This window comes from Aedes albopictus, chromosome 1 (genome assembly GCF_035046485.1).
Source record: "Aedes albopictus strain Foshan chromosome 1, AalbF5, whole genome shotgun sequence".
Lineage (NCBI taxonomy): Eukaryota > Metazoa > Arthropoda > Insecta > Diptera > Culicidae > Aedes > Aedes albopictus.
This window is the reverse complement of record NC_085136.1, coordinates 333,199,116-333,212,294: the sequence shown is the minus strand read 5'-3', so window position 1 is coordinate 333,212,294 and position 13,179 is coordinate 333,199,116. Positions and strand designations below refer to the sequence as shown.

The following is a 13,179-nucleotide window of genomic DNA, read 5'->3' as shown; positions in this document are numbered from 1 at the left end:
TTTGATGTGGTTTAATATCGCATGAATGAGGTACTAGATTGATAAATGAAGCGATGCCGTCTTACAGTGTTCAGCAACTGTATACAGATATTATTTGCAAATTAGTTGTTTTTTCTGCTTCAGATGAGTTATATTTTTAACTTATTTATTTATTTTAAATAAATAATATTTTTGTAATAGCATCGAAATCAATATCAAAATCAAGATACTTTTATATTGTTTACATGAAAATTATTAAGTTGATTCGCTAGAATCAAATAAGTACAAAATACATAATCGGCCAGGTATGAATTTAATCTAGTACATTATTTATTTTCTACAAGAGTCCCAATGGGTTATCGGTGAAATTTCCAGTTTACTCTAGAACGAACACAACCAGCTAGTGTTCCGATTTTTCCTTCAACATCTTCTCGATAGATCTCTTCACCCGGAAGGTACGCTGACGCATTCTGTTACGAGTCTGCTTGATGGCCGTGGTTATCTGGTTGGCTAGTTCTTCCATGGTTAGCCCTTCTGATTCGTAAGCATCTGTGGAATAAGATTTTACTTGATACATCGTTATCACTGTCAAAACCGTTGAACTCACCCATGAAACAAGTGCTGAAAATATTGTAACCTTTCATGGCGATCTTGCGCCTACCAAGCACGTTTGCTCCATTGAAGTTATATCCTTCCAGAGCTTCATCCGAGAAAACTGACGGCATAAATTGGAATAGTTTGATATGTTTCGATTTGCGCTTCAACAATTTCACCTGAAAAATGCCATTCCAATCAAACAATATCACTCTAGTACTACTTCCCTCCCAATAGGAAGCAATCAGTGAAGTACTAGATTGAAAGTAGTGAGCTGGATTTATGTATGGTGAGATGATCAATTCTCCGTTTCTGCAAAGAAATGCTGCAAACAGCGTGGGTTATATGTCTTCTTGCCTAATTTGATGCTGTTTGAGCAAAAGTTTGGGTAACTGTATTGTTGTATTATTTATTTCTTGCAACATCAACAACACAGTTACCCAAAGTTTTGCTCAAATAGCATCAAATTAGGCAAGAAATCATATAACCCAGACTGTTTGCAGCATTTCTTTGCAGAAACGGAGAATTGATCATCTCACCATACAAAAATCCAGCTCACTACTTTCAATCTAGTACTTCACTGATTGCTTCCTATTGAAAATATCTTACATATTCCTCGCGAATGTCGGCCCGTTCCGAAATGGTTTTTTCCAATCGTTCCACTTCATCGCCATCTGAGATTGGAAATGTGAATCCGCCCAGGATGCAAACAACCCGCATCGGTGACGAAGCCTTGAATGGAGCTTTGGTCTCTTTTGTTTGTCTAGCTTTAGCTGCAGGTTTCTCCTGAATCTTGTACTCCCCTTCGGCAGTGCACACGACGTAGATATTACTATCATCAGATTTATTGTCTGAAATGTACATTCATAATGGCAATAGTTAGTGAAATTTCTAATTTTTCATCAATATTGTTTGACTTTTTTTCCAAGCCTTTCGAATAATTTTCATTTAAACGATGAATTGTGTTCAACAGAATCAAGACTACCCAAGCAACACACATGTTATATAAGAGTTACGACAGTGCAAGTTTTGGTTGTATAGAAGTTAATTCGACGTTATTTCAACATTGTGTTAGAATTACGTAAAATAAACTTCTATACAACCAAAACATGCGCTGCCGTAACTGTTATACAACATGTGTGTTGCTTGGGTAAAGTTACGAAAAACTAATTTCTATTTTATTGTTCAGCCTGAAATTAAAAACAACGCAATCTAACGGTTTTTGCCAACAATCAACAGTTTGGCCACCTTGAAAACCTTAATGTCCCTATTTTTGAAGTCAAATTTGCTCTCGTGATTGTGGTCCTCACGAAAGGAGTAGGCCGTCCCCGGTTCGCCTCGCAGGGTGCTGATCCGACTTTTGCATCTGTGGAGGATAATAACACACTCGTCACTGCCGAAGTTATTCTAAATATGTAAATCGGATGCCTAAATTACCCAGATCTTTGCCGAGAGCAGTGCCAAATGATGATGCGTTCCCTGATTTGAGACCGGGTGTACAGGTGGCCGTCGATGATCAACTGCATGTTGCCGAGTCTTCCCACAATGAAGGTGATTTCACGGTCCTCTGGAAAGATTGTTGCGTTAGAGTGACAGTTCTCGCTGATGAATTGTCAATTCAATACTGTTTAACTAAATCATAAACAAAACTTTCTTGATAGTGTAGGAATATTGTATTTGATTTTGTATTCTTCCTTAATCTAGTACTTCACATAGCTATGTAAATAATCATGTAATGAATTCTGTAAGTATTGCAATCTAATATAGAAATGCCAATGAAATTATTTAAGAAGTATGACATGAATTTGGACATAATTAGGCGATTCTACGAGACATAGCCAACCATCCCTAGATGGATCCCTTCTCCGGCCCCGACAGAATCAGGTCAACGCATACTTTACTGGTCATCTAGGAATGCTGTACATACTTTTCTCCATTACAGTACATTACAACCACATCCACCCCCGAAAGAATCAGGTCAATGCATACTTTACTGGACATCTAGGAATGCTGTGCATAATTCTATCCATTCTTGTACATTGCAACCACATCCAATCAAAACTTACGTCGCATCTCTAGCTAGATACGACCTACAGATACCATCCAATTGCTGACCGGTAGCCAAATCGTGATTATGGGCAGCACAGAGATAGTAGACCAGCTTGTTGTTGACAACTACCTCGGCCGGGCACTGTTGGCTCCTGTATCGGCTGCATCTGTAGTGGCTTATTTGGTTCTTCGTGTAGGTGAACGAGTATGCCATGTCCTCCAAGAGTACCTGAGCCGCTCCAAAACGTGTGTTCTGGTACACCACGGGGAGTCCTTGGGTACTGTTTATAATTTCCTTTACGTTGTGCTTGGGTTTGGTCCGCTTGGAGCGAGTCGGCTTGATCGGTTTTCCATTTTGGACCTTTTCCTCCGTAACGTAATCGATAACTGTAGATACTGAAAAAAGAATGTAGCATGTTAGTAGATTTTCTAGCAGTACTAGAGTGAGATAAACTAAAACACGATTGGTGCAATCAAAAACAGAACCTTTATTTCAAAAGAAAAGGAAATCCCAAACAGAAGCTTTGCAAGTTATTTACCTTTCATTGCCCATTCAGTAATTGAAGTACTAGATCAACTCAATTTCGGGCATTTTATTTGCACAGAATTCAAATTACAATACGATAAATTGCTGAAAATAATGGCTACACCAGTGTTGCGAATACTCACATGCGAAAAGTTATACTTACTTGGTTCTATCTGATTCTAGAAACATGCTATCAAAAAATGATGTTTGAAGGGCTTTTAGATTGTAGTTTAATCTAAAAGTTTACCGAATAAAGTAAAGCTCATAGACGCATACCAAAATCGTGAGAGAGCTGTGAGCACAAGGTGAGTATAAATTACACGAATTTTACTCACCTCGTACTCACAGCTCTCTCACAATTTTGGTATGCGTCTGCGACCTTTACTTTATTCGGCAAACTTTTAGATTAAACTACAATCTAAAAGCCCTTCAAACATTATTTTTTGAAAGTATGCTTCTGGACTGAGATAGAAGCAAGTGATTATCACTCTTACAAGTGAGTATTCCCAACACTGGCCTACACAACGTATTATGTAGAGAAAACCAAAATTTTGTTCAAGTACCGTGACGTTATGTCACAGCACGAACTCGATAACTCTTATCCTCGCCTAGGACTTTTCCAGCGCCGCTGGATGATTATGAATCTGATTCTTGAGGATCAGTCCGGCGCTGCCGTCCAGGGTGATGATTCGGGCGCGACACTTCAGCGAACGGCTCTTGGCACACAGCCAGTAGGTTTTGCTCTTGTGGGTGTTGTTGCGGAAAAAAGCGTGGCCACCCATCAGCAGCATTGGGCGTCCCTTGCGGCCTACCACCATCTTCAGGTCCAATGGGAACTGGGTCTTTGCTTCATCATCCTCATCGCCGTCTTCACCATCATCGTCGTAGTGCTCGTCCGATTTGCGTGTTGAATATTGAACAATTTTCAGTTTAACTGTTTGGGATAGGTTGGATGGAAAAATATGAATAGGTTAGAGCTATGTAAATATGATAAAATATGGCTTAGAATGTCATCTTCTTTTTAGCAAATGGGTTCTTTCGGCCGTTATAAGGTTTTTTTTTTCTATTGGAGTACTAGATTTACACAATCGCTTCGATGCATTTCTTTTTTTTTCAAGCTGAAACAGCCTGAAAATAAGTTCAAATTGGTAATAGCTCAAGTTACTCCACAGTGAACAAGAAAATAATAATTTGATGAGGTCGTTCTAAACTATTAGGCTATTACTAAAAACGAGGTACTAGAATTACTAATCGTAATTTCATAAAATGAAAAATAAATAAGTTTTTATTAAAACTCATTGGCATGTACTTCTACAACAAATGATTGTGTCGCAGTTACTTTCTCAAACTTCCAAACTCTCTTTTCCGTTTGGGATGACGGAACTCATCCTCGGTAAGATCCTTGCGATGGGTGTGCTCTTCGTGGGTGACGCGCACGTAGTCGTATCCGTTGATGTTTTTCGTGATGGCCCTTGCTTTGCAGCGCAGCCGTTGGTAAAATTGGCACTTCCAGTTCACCCGTCCGCTCGATTCGTTGGTTTTGTTTTTGCTGAAGTAATATCCGCCATGAAGCAAGCGCTGCGTTCCTCGGGAAGTATACTCGTACAGGGCTCGCTCGGTGAAAACAGCTTTGTCATCTAAAAGCACAGAATAGTTTAGTGTATGACAATGACGTACTAGAACTACAGTAGAATCATTTCTACTCCTAGTAAATTATAATTGGTCATCGGAGGTAATCTTACAGAGTGTTTCACCAGGGTGAATATATCTACTGAAGTACTAGAATAACACTAACACACATAATTTATTTGCGACGAGAAACCCTACTCTCACTTATAACCGATACTTGCACATCTCAAAAAGACTCATCCTTGACATGCGGGATAAAAGTGTTCGCCAAACTCATTGGGTTGACGGCCAGCCTTCGGTAGTTGATCTTGTACTGCTCCACCGGGTGATAGTGTAACGTGTTGGTGACTTTCACGTACACCACGCCATTGATGTCCCTCGTAACGGCACGAGCCTTACACTTGTACCGCGTAAAGAGGGAACATTTCCAGTTGCAAGTCTTCGCCGACTGTCGATCCTTGGTGTACGCATGCCCATTGTGTATTAGTTTCTGTTGACCACGACGAGTAGTTCCGAATACAGCCGGTTCGAAAACACCTAAAAATGCGAATAGTTCGTATTAGTGCGATAGTAATCTAGTACGTCATTGGAACCACTAAAGGAAACATAGTTTAAACAGGACAATGAACCCATTCTGATATACGTATATTTTTCTCACAATAATTCAACAAAGAAACTACTTTATTTCTTATGCAGACTCCATTTCGTCCGCTTTCGTAATAATCACTGGATGCCTCCGGTACATCCGGACATCGTGGCTGTGGGCATCGTTCGTAAGCCTTACGTAGGTGATACCGTCAATGATTTTGGTAATGGCACGGGCGCGGCACTTCTGCCGGCGGAACAAAGCACAACGCCAATTGGTCGAATCCGGAAAGTCTCGGTCCTTGACGTATTCGTATCCATGGCAGATCAGTTTCTTCGCTCCTCGTTGGCTGATCCCGAACCGGGCCACTTCCATTCCGGCTTTCGGAAGCATAAACCGTTCATAAATCTCCCTCCTGGCGAAGGATTCTGTGGAAAATGATAAAACGTCATGTTTTGAAGGAATTACTGTTAAGTACTAAAGTAATCATGTATTACAAAACTTAACGAACAATAATAGCTCAAAACAACAGTTTTATTATCTCTTGTTTGATCATGATCTAGACTGTACAGATTGTTCGAGGAATCCTGTGACAGCCAATGGTCTGCTGCTTCTTCTGAGGAAGGTATTGTTAAGGAATTTCACCTGTCGTGGTACCGTGGGCCAGTTAATTACGACTACTACTACTACTGCCTCCGACGATGCTCGATGACTTCTCATGGTGATGGATTGATTTCGTCGGTCACAACTAAGCTTGCATTTGTAGTACTGATTGCGCTTCCAGTACTGCATGTTGTTATTCCGTTATCCACAACTAAGTAGCAATCGCTTTGACGGGATGTTTCACGGCTAAAATCAGGCGATGCAAGAAGTGGTTGCGATTGGAACTAGTGCATAAAGTTGGTATGAAAGGGCGCTAAAATGTATAAGAGTTGATGCATTATTCGATGTAGTACTAGATTGGATAAACATTAGAGACTACGTGAAATGGAAACTCATAAAACGATTGCATTAGCATTAGCATTAGCATTAGCATTAGCATTAGCATTAAGCAAGTCGCACAAATTCGTAGGTGGTACAGCCCTGGATCGCTGTTATGAGGGTTGCATCCTTCCTGTCCGTTACCAAAGCACAAAGATTTGGGACTAATCTCTGACTCTTAGACAAGATTGACACAATCCTCCAACGGTCGAGTGCTGCCCTGGCCACGTCCTTGCGACAGCTGAGGGATGGGAAAGGAAGATTAGTTGGACACCTATGAAAGTACATAGAGACCTCTACATTCTTTCAGGCCTAGGCGTCACGGGAATTTGGATGTTAGTGGAAGGGTAAAGTTCAAAGAAAACGTTTGGTCAACGTTCAGCAGCACGCAATATTTTTGGTTGATGCCTGGTTCCTTTCCCGATTCTTTGTTGAGTGCAGTGTTGGTCAAAACTCAAATTCTCAAACCTCATTGTTGAGTTGTTTCACGCGCGATTCTTGACTCGCCAAAATCACCGCCGAAAAAATCATGCATGAGTTGACTCATAATTTCACTCATTGCTTTATTTCTTGGTGTTCTTAGTGTTTAAATCGAAGTTTTTAGGATTGTATGATAGAACAAAAGCAAATCTAGCGTACAACAACATTGAATGCCGTTCAAATTGATTTGGGTTCGTTTTACAAGCGAACGAGATTTCGGCGCTTGACTCGTGAGAGCGAGATTTTGCATGAAATTCTCGCGCGTGAGAAAACGATTCAGAATCGCGCGCGAGTTTGCTCACGCAGGAGCGGTTCATGAGTGTGCTTTGAGTGTGAGTTTACCAACACTGGTTGGGTGTACGATTTCAAATCTGAAATAGAAAAGAAAAATTAGATTTACCTGAACCCTCCTATATGAAAAGGTAGATTTACCTGAATCCTCCTTAAATAAAACGTTTATAAGTAGTAAACAATAAAACAGAACGCAAAAACAGAGCAAATTACATCAAATATTGGTCCTCCAAGATCAAATATTTCTTTCTGGAAACAGCCAGATCAAAATTTGTGTTTGAATGCTATGCTATCCATAAAGTCTCAGCTCGCGTAACCTAAGCATATTAAAAAACAACAAGAATAGGTTCACTATCGCGGCACTTTGCAAAAGTTCACTTGTGTAACGTTAAATAACTGTTTTCGACACTTCTGAAAAGTATGTTAACATTTATTCTTTCAGAATTCATTCATTCGCGCAACAGAAAAAAAATAGAAAAATTACCTACAAAACTAAGAAATATCTAAACTTTGGAGAAAATCTCCCCACGGTACTGCATGTAAAAACAGACACCGTGAGCAGTACAATGTATGTTGAGACAACTAGTGTTAGGAAAAATGGTTTGACCTCACCAATTTGGATCCATTTCGCGTAGTCCACTGGGCAGCTTTTAATACTCCGCAGGTAGCAGGTAGGGATTTCCATAAGGCAGTTCCATCCGTAACTACACATATTTTTTTTATCCGGAACGTACAACATAATCTATCACACTTATTTCTCGTGTACTTTCACCAACATTACGTATTAAAAACGAACGCGGTAGTATTTGATGTCATAATTGAACTGTTAGCCGCACTTCGATTGCACCTTCTGTAAGCTTTTATCTGCTTGGTAATATTGGCACTAAAATCCTTAGACACAAAATAAATTCTTCAGCCATTTCACAATTCGGCAAAAAAAAAAAAAACGCGAAATCGAAAAACCGTGACAGAAAACTTGGAAACTCATAAAACGATTGCAGCGCAAATTATCACTATTTTACTGGGGTGATTTTTTGCTACATGACGATTCATCACCGTTTCACGTAGTACTAGTTTTAAACAATAAATTAAAAGATCATTGAAACTGTGTTTGAAATTTGCGGTGATTTTTCAGAAATTTCAACAAGAGGTTCTCAAAAAACTTTAAAGTTCACAGAGAAACTGACTTCTCAACCATTGGTATTGCGGAAACTTATGAACTCAAGATAACTAAACAAATATTACTTAAAAATCACTGTTGGAAAATATGAGGAAGGTCGATCAATTCTGTTCATTTTTATTTGGCTTAAAATAAAAAAACCGCCGTTGATGAAATTACAATTGTTCGTGGTTGTGCGTATTCTTCAGAACAACCAAGCCTGGAACCAGCACGTTGGTAATGGCACGTCCTTTGCACCCACTGTGCCATTTGGTACACTTCCAGTAAATTTTCCCGCTGTGCGCATTGTTCTTGATGTAGCGGTGGCCCTGGTAGTTGAGAACGTTATTTCCCCGGCCAGTTGTGTAGGTGGGCTTTGAAGGTGAACCATCGCTTTCAAAATTGAACATTTCATTGTTTCCCGGAGGCATCGTTGCGGATTTGGATCTACTTTTCTTCTTTGCGGGTATTTTCACAGTTTTCATTCCCTCTGCAGAACCGATGATCTCAGCAATGAAGTAAATCTGGTCAACATCGTTGCCATCTATAAAGGAAAATAGAAATCCGTTAATCCAAAACTAATGCAAAAACGACACTCTTCAGGATTCAAAACGAATGCACGATACACAAAGTTTCAGTTGAGATAAATTTATTTAACTATGGGTCTTCGAAAAGTAAAATCCTATGTGTAGCAGAACTGCGGGATTTTCGCTCTACGAATACAGGGTGATTATGTGTTCCGCTGCGAGCTATCAACGTGGGAACCTTTTTCTCCTCACTGTTTGCCGGGGTGATGACTCTAGCTTTGCAGGCTGTACTTCCCTGGAATATAATTGAAATTTGTTAGTTGAAGAAAAGTTCTGCATAAACAGACTAACTCACCTTTTTAGCGCAGATCCAATAGGTTTTGTATGCCCCCTTACGATTCTTCACGAATTTATAGCCATCAACGTGCAGCAAAACGCAACCACGTTGCCCGACGGTGAAGTATATTTCCTTGGGTTGATCATCTTCCACTTCTTCAATGTTAACAATTTTAAACACTAAAATGGAATCCAAATTAACTGATTAGTTATGCTTCAACGTAATGCAAATATAGGGCATAGAGGAAAAGTCCACCACAGTTTCCACCAACTCATTAATGTTTTATTTACAGAGTATCATATAAGATTGCAGTACTAGAATGGTTCATGATTGTGTGTTGGATATCGAACCACCAAGTTCTCTTCCCCGTTTCTCAGTGTGTAGGTTAGAACCCGTGCTTTACATTTGCTCATGCCTGCTCTCGCACAAGACCAGTACGTTTTGTTTGCACTTTCCTTGCTTTTGGTATAGCTGAACTCTCCTACCTTTAGCTTGCGACTTCCTCGAAATCCGGAAACGTACTGGACATAGACATCTGAAATGTGGATTGGAATCATAAGATCAATGCAAAACTTGGTGTACGAGAATTCCTAAATTTAATAAAGTGAAGTACTAGATTGACTTTCAAAGACGTAAGTAGTTTATTAATATTTTGCAAGTTGTTGTTTCAGTCGCTTCAAAGATCCATACGCTCTGGGTGAGGCCACTACCTGGTGGTTATGTTCCACGTTCAACATGAAAAACTCTTCGAGCACGGATTTAATTCGGGCGCGACACTTGTACACGGTAAACTGCGAGCAGCGCCAGTATGTGATATCGTCTCGTTTGACGTGTCGATTGAAAAGATGACCATTGTGCCGAAGCTGGACGGTTCCACACTTGCTAAGGCTCTGTCCATAAACTACGTAGACTTTTTTTCGGCCATCTCAGACCCCCCCTCCCCCCTCGTAGACTTTTGTTCATACAAAATTTTCGAAATTTGTATGGAGCGTAGACTTTGGCCAGATCCCCCCGTCCCCCCCTAAGAGTCTACGTAGTTTATGGACAGGCCCTAATAACATACTGTGGCGTATCGAATGTCGGGGACGTTTCCTGAACTGAAATTGTAGTTACAAAATGTTAGCAAAATTAGTTGGATTTAGTTTAATCATAGATGAACGACTCAAAGATTCCCACTAATTGTGATTAACAAGTATGTGCAGTACTAAAACAAAAGACGAAAATATTTCAACAATATCTAGAAATAGTGTGAATTACTCAGTACTAGATTAATCGACATTATGTATTGCTTCATGATGAGAGTAATTTCATCATTGCTCAGAGATTGCCACCAACGGTGAACAACAAGCATGTGCAGTACAAGAATAAAACGATGAAAACATGTCAACGATATGGAAAATTAGTATGGATGGTATAGTACTAGATTCATCGATATATTGCAAAATAATTGAAAACAATTTCTTATCAACAACGAAACATGTTATTTGAAAAGTGAAAAGAATGTGCGGTATGTCAGCTCTCCTCCGACCTTAGCTCGGTTGATTCGATTCAAATCTGAAGGATGATTGTGCGTGGCTGAAATTGGAAAACAATTGCTTAGTTATTCAAATTCATAAGCCAACTGTCAACGCAATACTCACCATTGGTGTTCGAAATAAACAGGTAATTCCCTTCGCTCTTGAGTCGTCCACGGCACTTCTGCGAACGATTGTGTACACACTCCCAGTACAGAATGTTCTTGTGGGGACCCTGACGTCGCATATTGGATCGATATATGTGGTTTTCGTGCACCAACAGAATACCTCCCTTTCGACTCACGATAAACATGTAGCGCTGTTCGTCATTTGCGGCAGCACACTCATCCAGTTCTACCGTCCTCGTGAACACCTTTTTTCGTGGTTTTAGGGGATCTGAAATCCATAGTGGGAAATTGTTGTCATTACCATACATTAGTTATTAATTTAAATTCATTCACAAAATATACAAAGTTTTTTGAACATTTCAAGTTTATTTAACAAGTTTAAACTTTCATTGATTTTCTCTGCCGAAACTTCTGCATCCGACGTCAAGCGGTAAGCTTTCGCACCACAAGTTTGATCTTCTCCTCGAGCAGTATGTGCGTCAATCCATGATCAGCCCATGCTTCTGAAAGTGAATTCACTAGTTTTATTCTAGTACTTCCCCAAATAGTGTATAGAGAGACAAACCTATCATACAATCGATGAAAATTTCATAGTTTCTCATCGGCATCTTCGAATCGCCAATGTTGTTGGTTCCGGAGTAGTTGTAGCCCATCAGAGCATCGTCGGTGAAGAGATACGAGAAAAAGTTAGTTACGTTCATCGTCGGGGGCTTCTTGAGCGACAGGTAGCGTACCTAAAGTTGAAAAGTGAAAAATGCTTCATGCTTGATTTGATTCCAAACGTTAGCTTGTTTAAAAGTAGTTGCGAAGACTTTATAATGAAATGATAAATATAAGCCTTAATACGGAAGTACTAGAAGAACACATTTTGTAGGCTTTCACTCTGTTGGCAAATAACAACATCTATGTCTGTTTGCCAGTAATAGAAGCTAGTCGATCGCTAACTATTCCAGCTTATTACAACTAATCTACTACTCCGCCTAGCATGCTCTATAAATCGTTTGAAAATGTCATGATACGAATACGATAACACTAGTCTGGTCTGATCCAAGCCTGAACGCATTTGCTACTCACATATTGCTTCCTCACATCGAAATCCTTCCGAACGGCTTCCTCCAATCGTTCGATTTCGACCATGGAACTCAACGGAAAATGAAAACCACCAACATGGGCAGTGGCACGCTGCTTCTGCTGCTCGGCAGTTTTAAGCAACTCCTGCAGTTCCTTGTTGACGTCGAAGATTTGAACCTCCAGTTGCATCTTTTCGTTTCGACTCGACGCCATGCTGATCATTTTGTTGAGACTTTGCAACCGATTCCGCAACTTGGCGATATTTTTGGCTAGAGGATATACAAAAGAAATCGAAATTGTTGGTTTAAACGTAGTACTAGAATTTGAAAAGCATCTCAATGGGACAGATCGGTGAAGTACTAGATTTGTAGTAATGAGCTGAATTTTAGTATGGTGAGAAGGCCAATTCTCCGTTTCTGCAGTGAAATGGTACAAAAAGCGTGGGTATTATGATTCCTTGCCTAATTTGATGCTGTTTGAGCAAAACTTTAGGCAATAGTGTTGTTGTTTTCTTCATTTCTTGCAACATAAACAATATAGTTATCCAAAGTTTTGCTCAAACAGCATCAAATTAGCCAAGGAATCATAATACCCACGCTTTTCACACCATTTCATTGCAGAAACGGAGAATTGACTTTCTCACCATACTAAAATTCTGCTCATTACTACAAATCTAGTACTACACCGAATATGCCCCATGACAATCTCTTCGTTGGAAATTATTTTGAAAGGATCATTTATTGTTTGGCTTCTCCAATACTTCCAAATAAACAGTACTGGTTCAATGGGGCACGTTCGGTGTAGTACTAGATTTGTAGTAATGAGCTGAATTTTAGTATGGTGAGAAGGCCAGTTCTCCGTTTCTGCAATGAAAAGGTGCAAAAAGCGTGGGTATTATGATTCCTTGTCTAATTTGATGCTGTTTGAGTAAAACTTTGGCCAACCATGTTGTTTATGTTGCAAGAAATGGAGAAAACAACAACACTATTGCCCAAAGTTTTGCTCAAACAGCATCAAATTAGGCAAGGAAAAATAATACCCACGCTTTTTGCACCATTTCATTGCAGAAACGGAGAATTGACCTTCTCACCATACAAAAATTCAGCTCATTACTACAAATCTAGTACTTCACCGATCTGTCCTATTATTAAATGAAGTACTAGAATATCGTTTCCTTAGTCGAATTTTCAACTTCCGTTTTGAAATATTTACGTTTCTGATCACGTGACGGATGTGCTCGGCTAGAGATTCCTCCGTTATACCCTTGCACAGCCAGGCATCTGGAAAAAAATGTGTAGTTTAAGGTATACATTTCAGGATCATTCTAG

General features: G+C 39.7%; 1 protein-coding gene and 1 long non-coding RNA gene across 3 annotated transcripts; both read right to left on the bottom strand.

Moving 5' to 3' along the window:
* Positions 1–14: 14 nt before the first annotated feature.
* LOC109413416 (uncharacterized) lies at positions 15–9,756 on the bottom strand. 2 transcript variants are annotated; one of them, XR_009996663.1, is made up of 6 exons: positions 9,157–9,756; positions 5,861–9,096; positions 2,011–5,791; positions 1,183–1,939; positions 587–752; positions 15–528 (listed from the first exon to the last, which is right to left on the bottom strand). It is a non-coding gene; the product is annotated as an uncharacterized LOC109413416 (long non-coding RNA). The 2 variants fall into 2 exon arrangements; XR_009996662.1 differs by having other exon boundaries at positions 2,011–9,096.
* A 438-nt stretch (positions 9,757–10,194) lies between these two features.
* Positions 10,195–12,368, bottom strand: LOC109403919 (uncharacterized). Its single transcript, XM_029867920.2, has 4 exons — positions 11,855–12,368; positions 11,346–11,514; positions 10,779–11,283; positions 10,195–10,713 (listed from the first exon to the last, which is right to left on the bottom strand). The coding sequence occupies exons 1-3, from the start codon at positions 12,071–12,073 to the stop codon at positions 11,204–11,206; spliced, it is 468 nt and encodes a 155-aa protein (XP_029723780.1). The 5' UTR covers positions 12,074–12,368; the 3' UTR covers positions 10,195–10,713; positions 10,779–11,203.
* Positions 12,369–13,179: the final 811 nt, after the last annotated feature.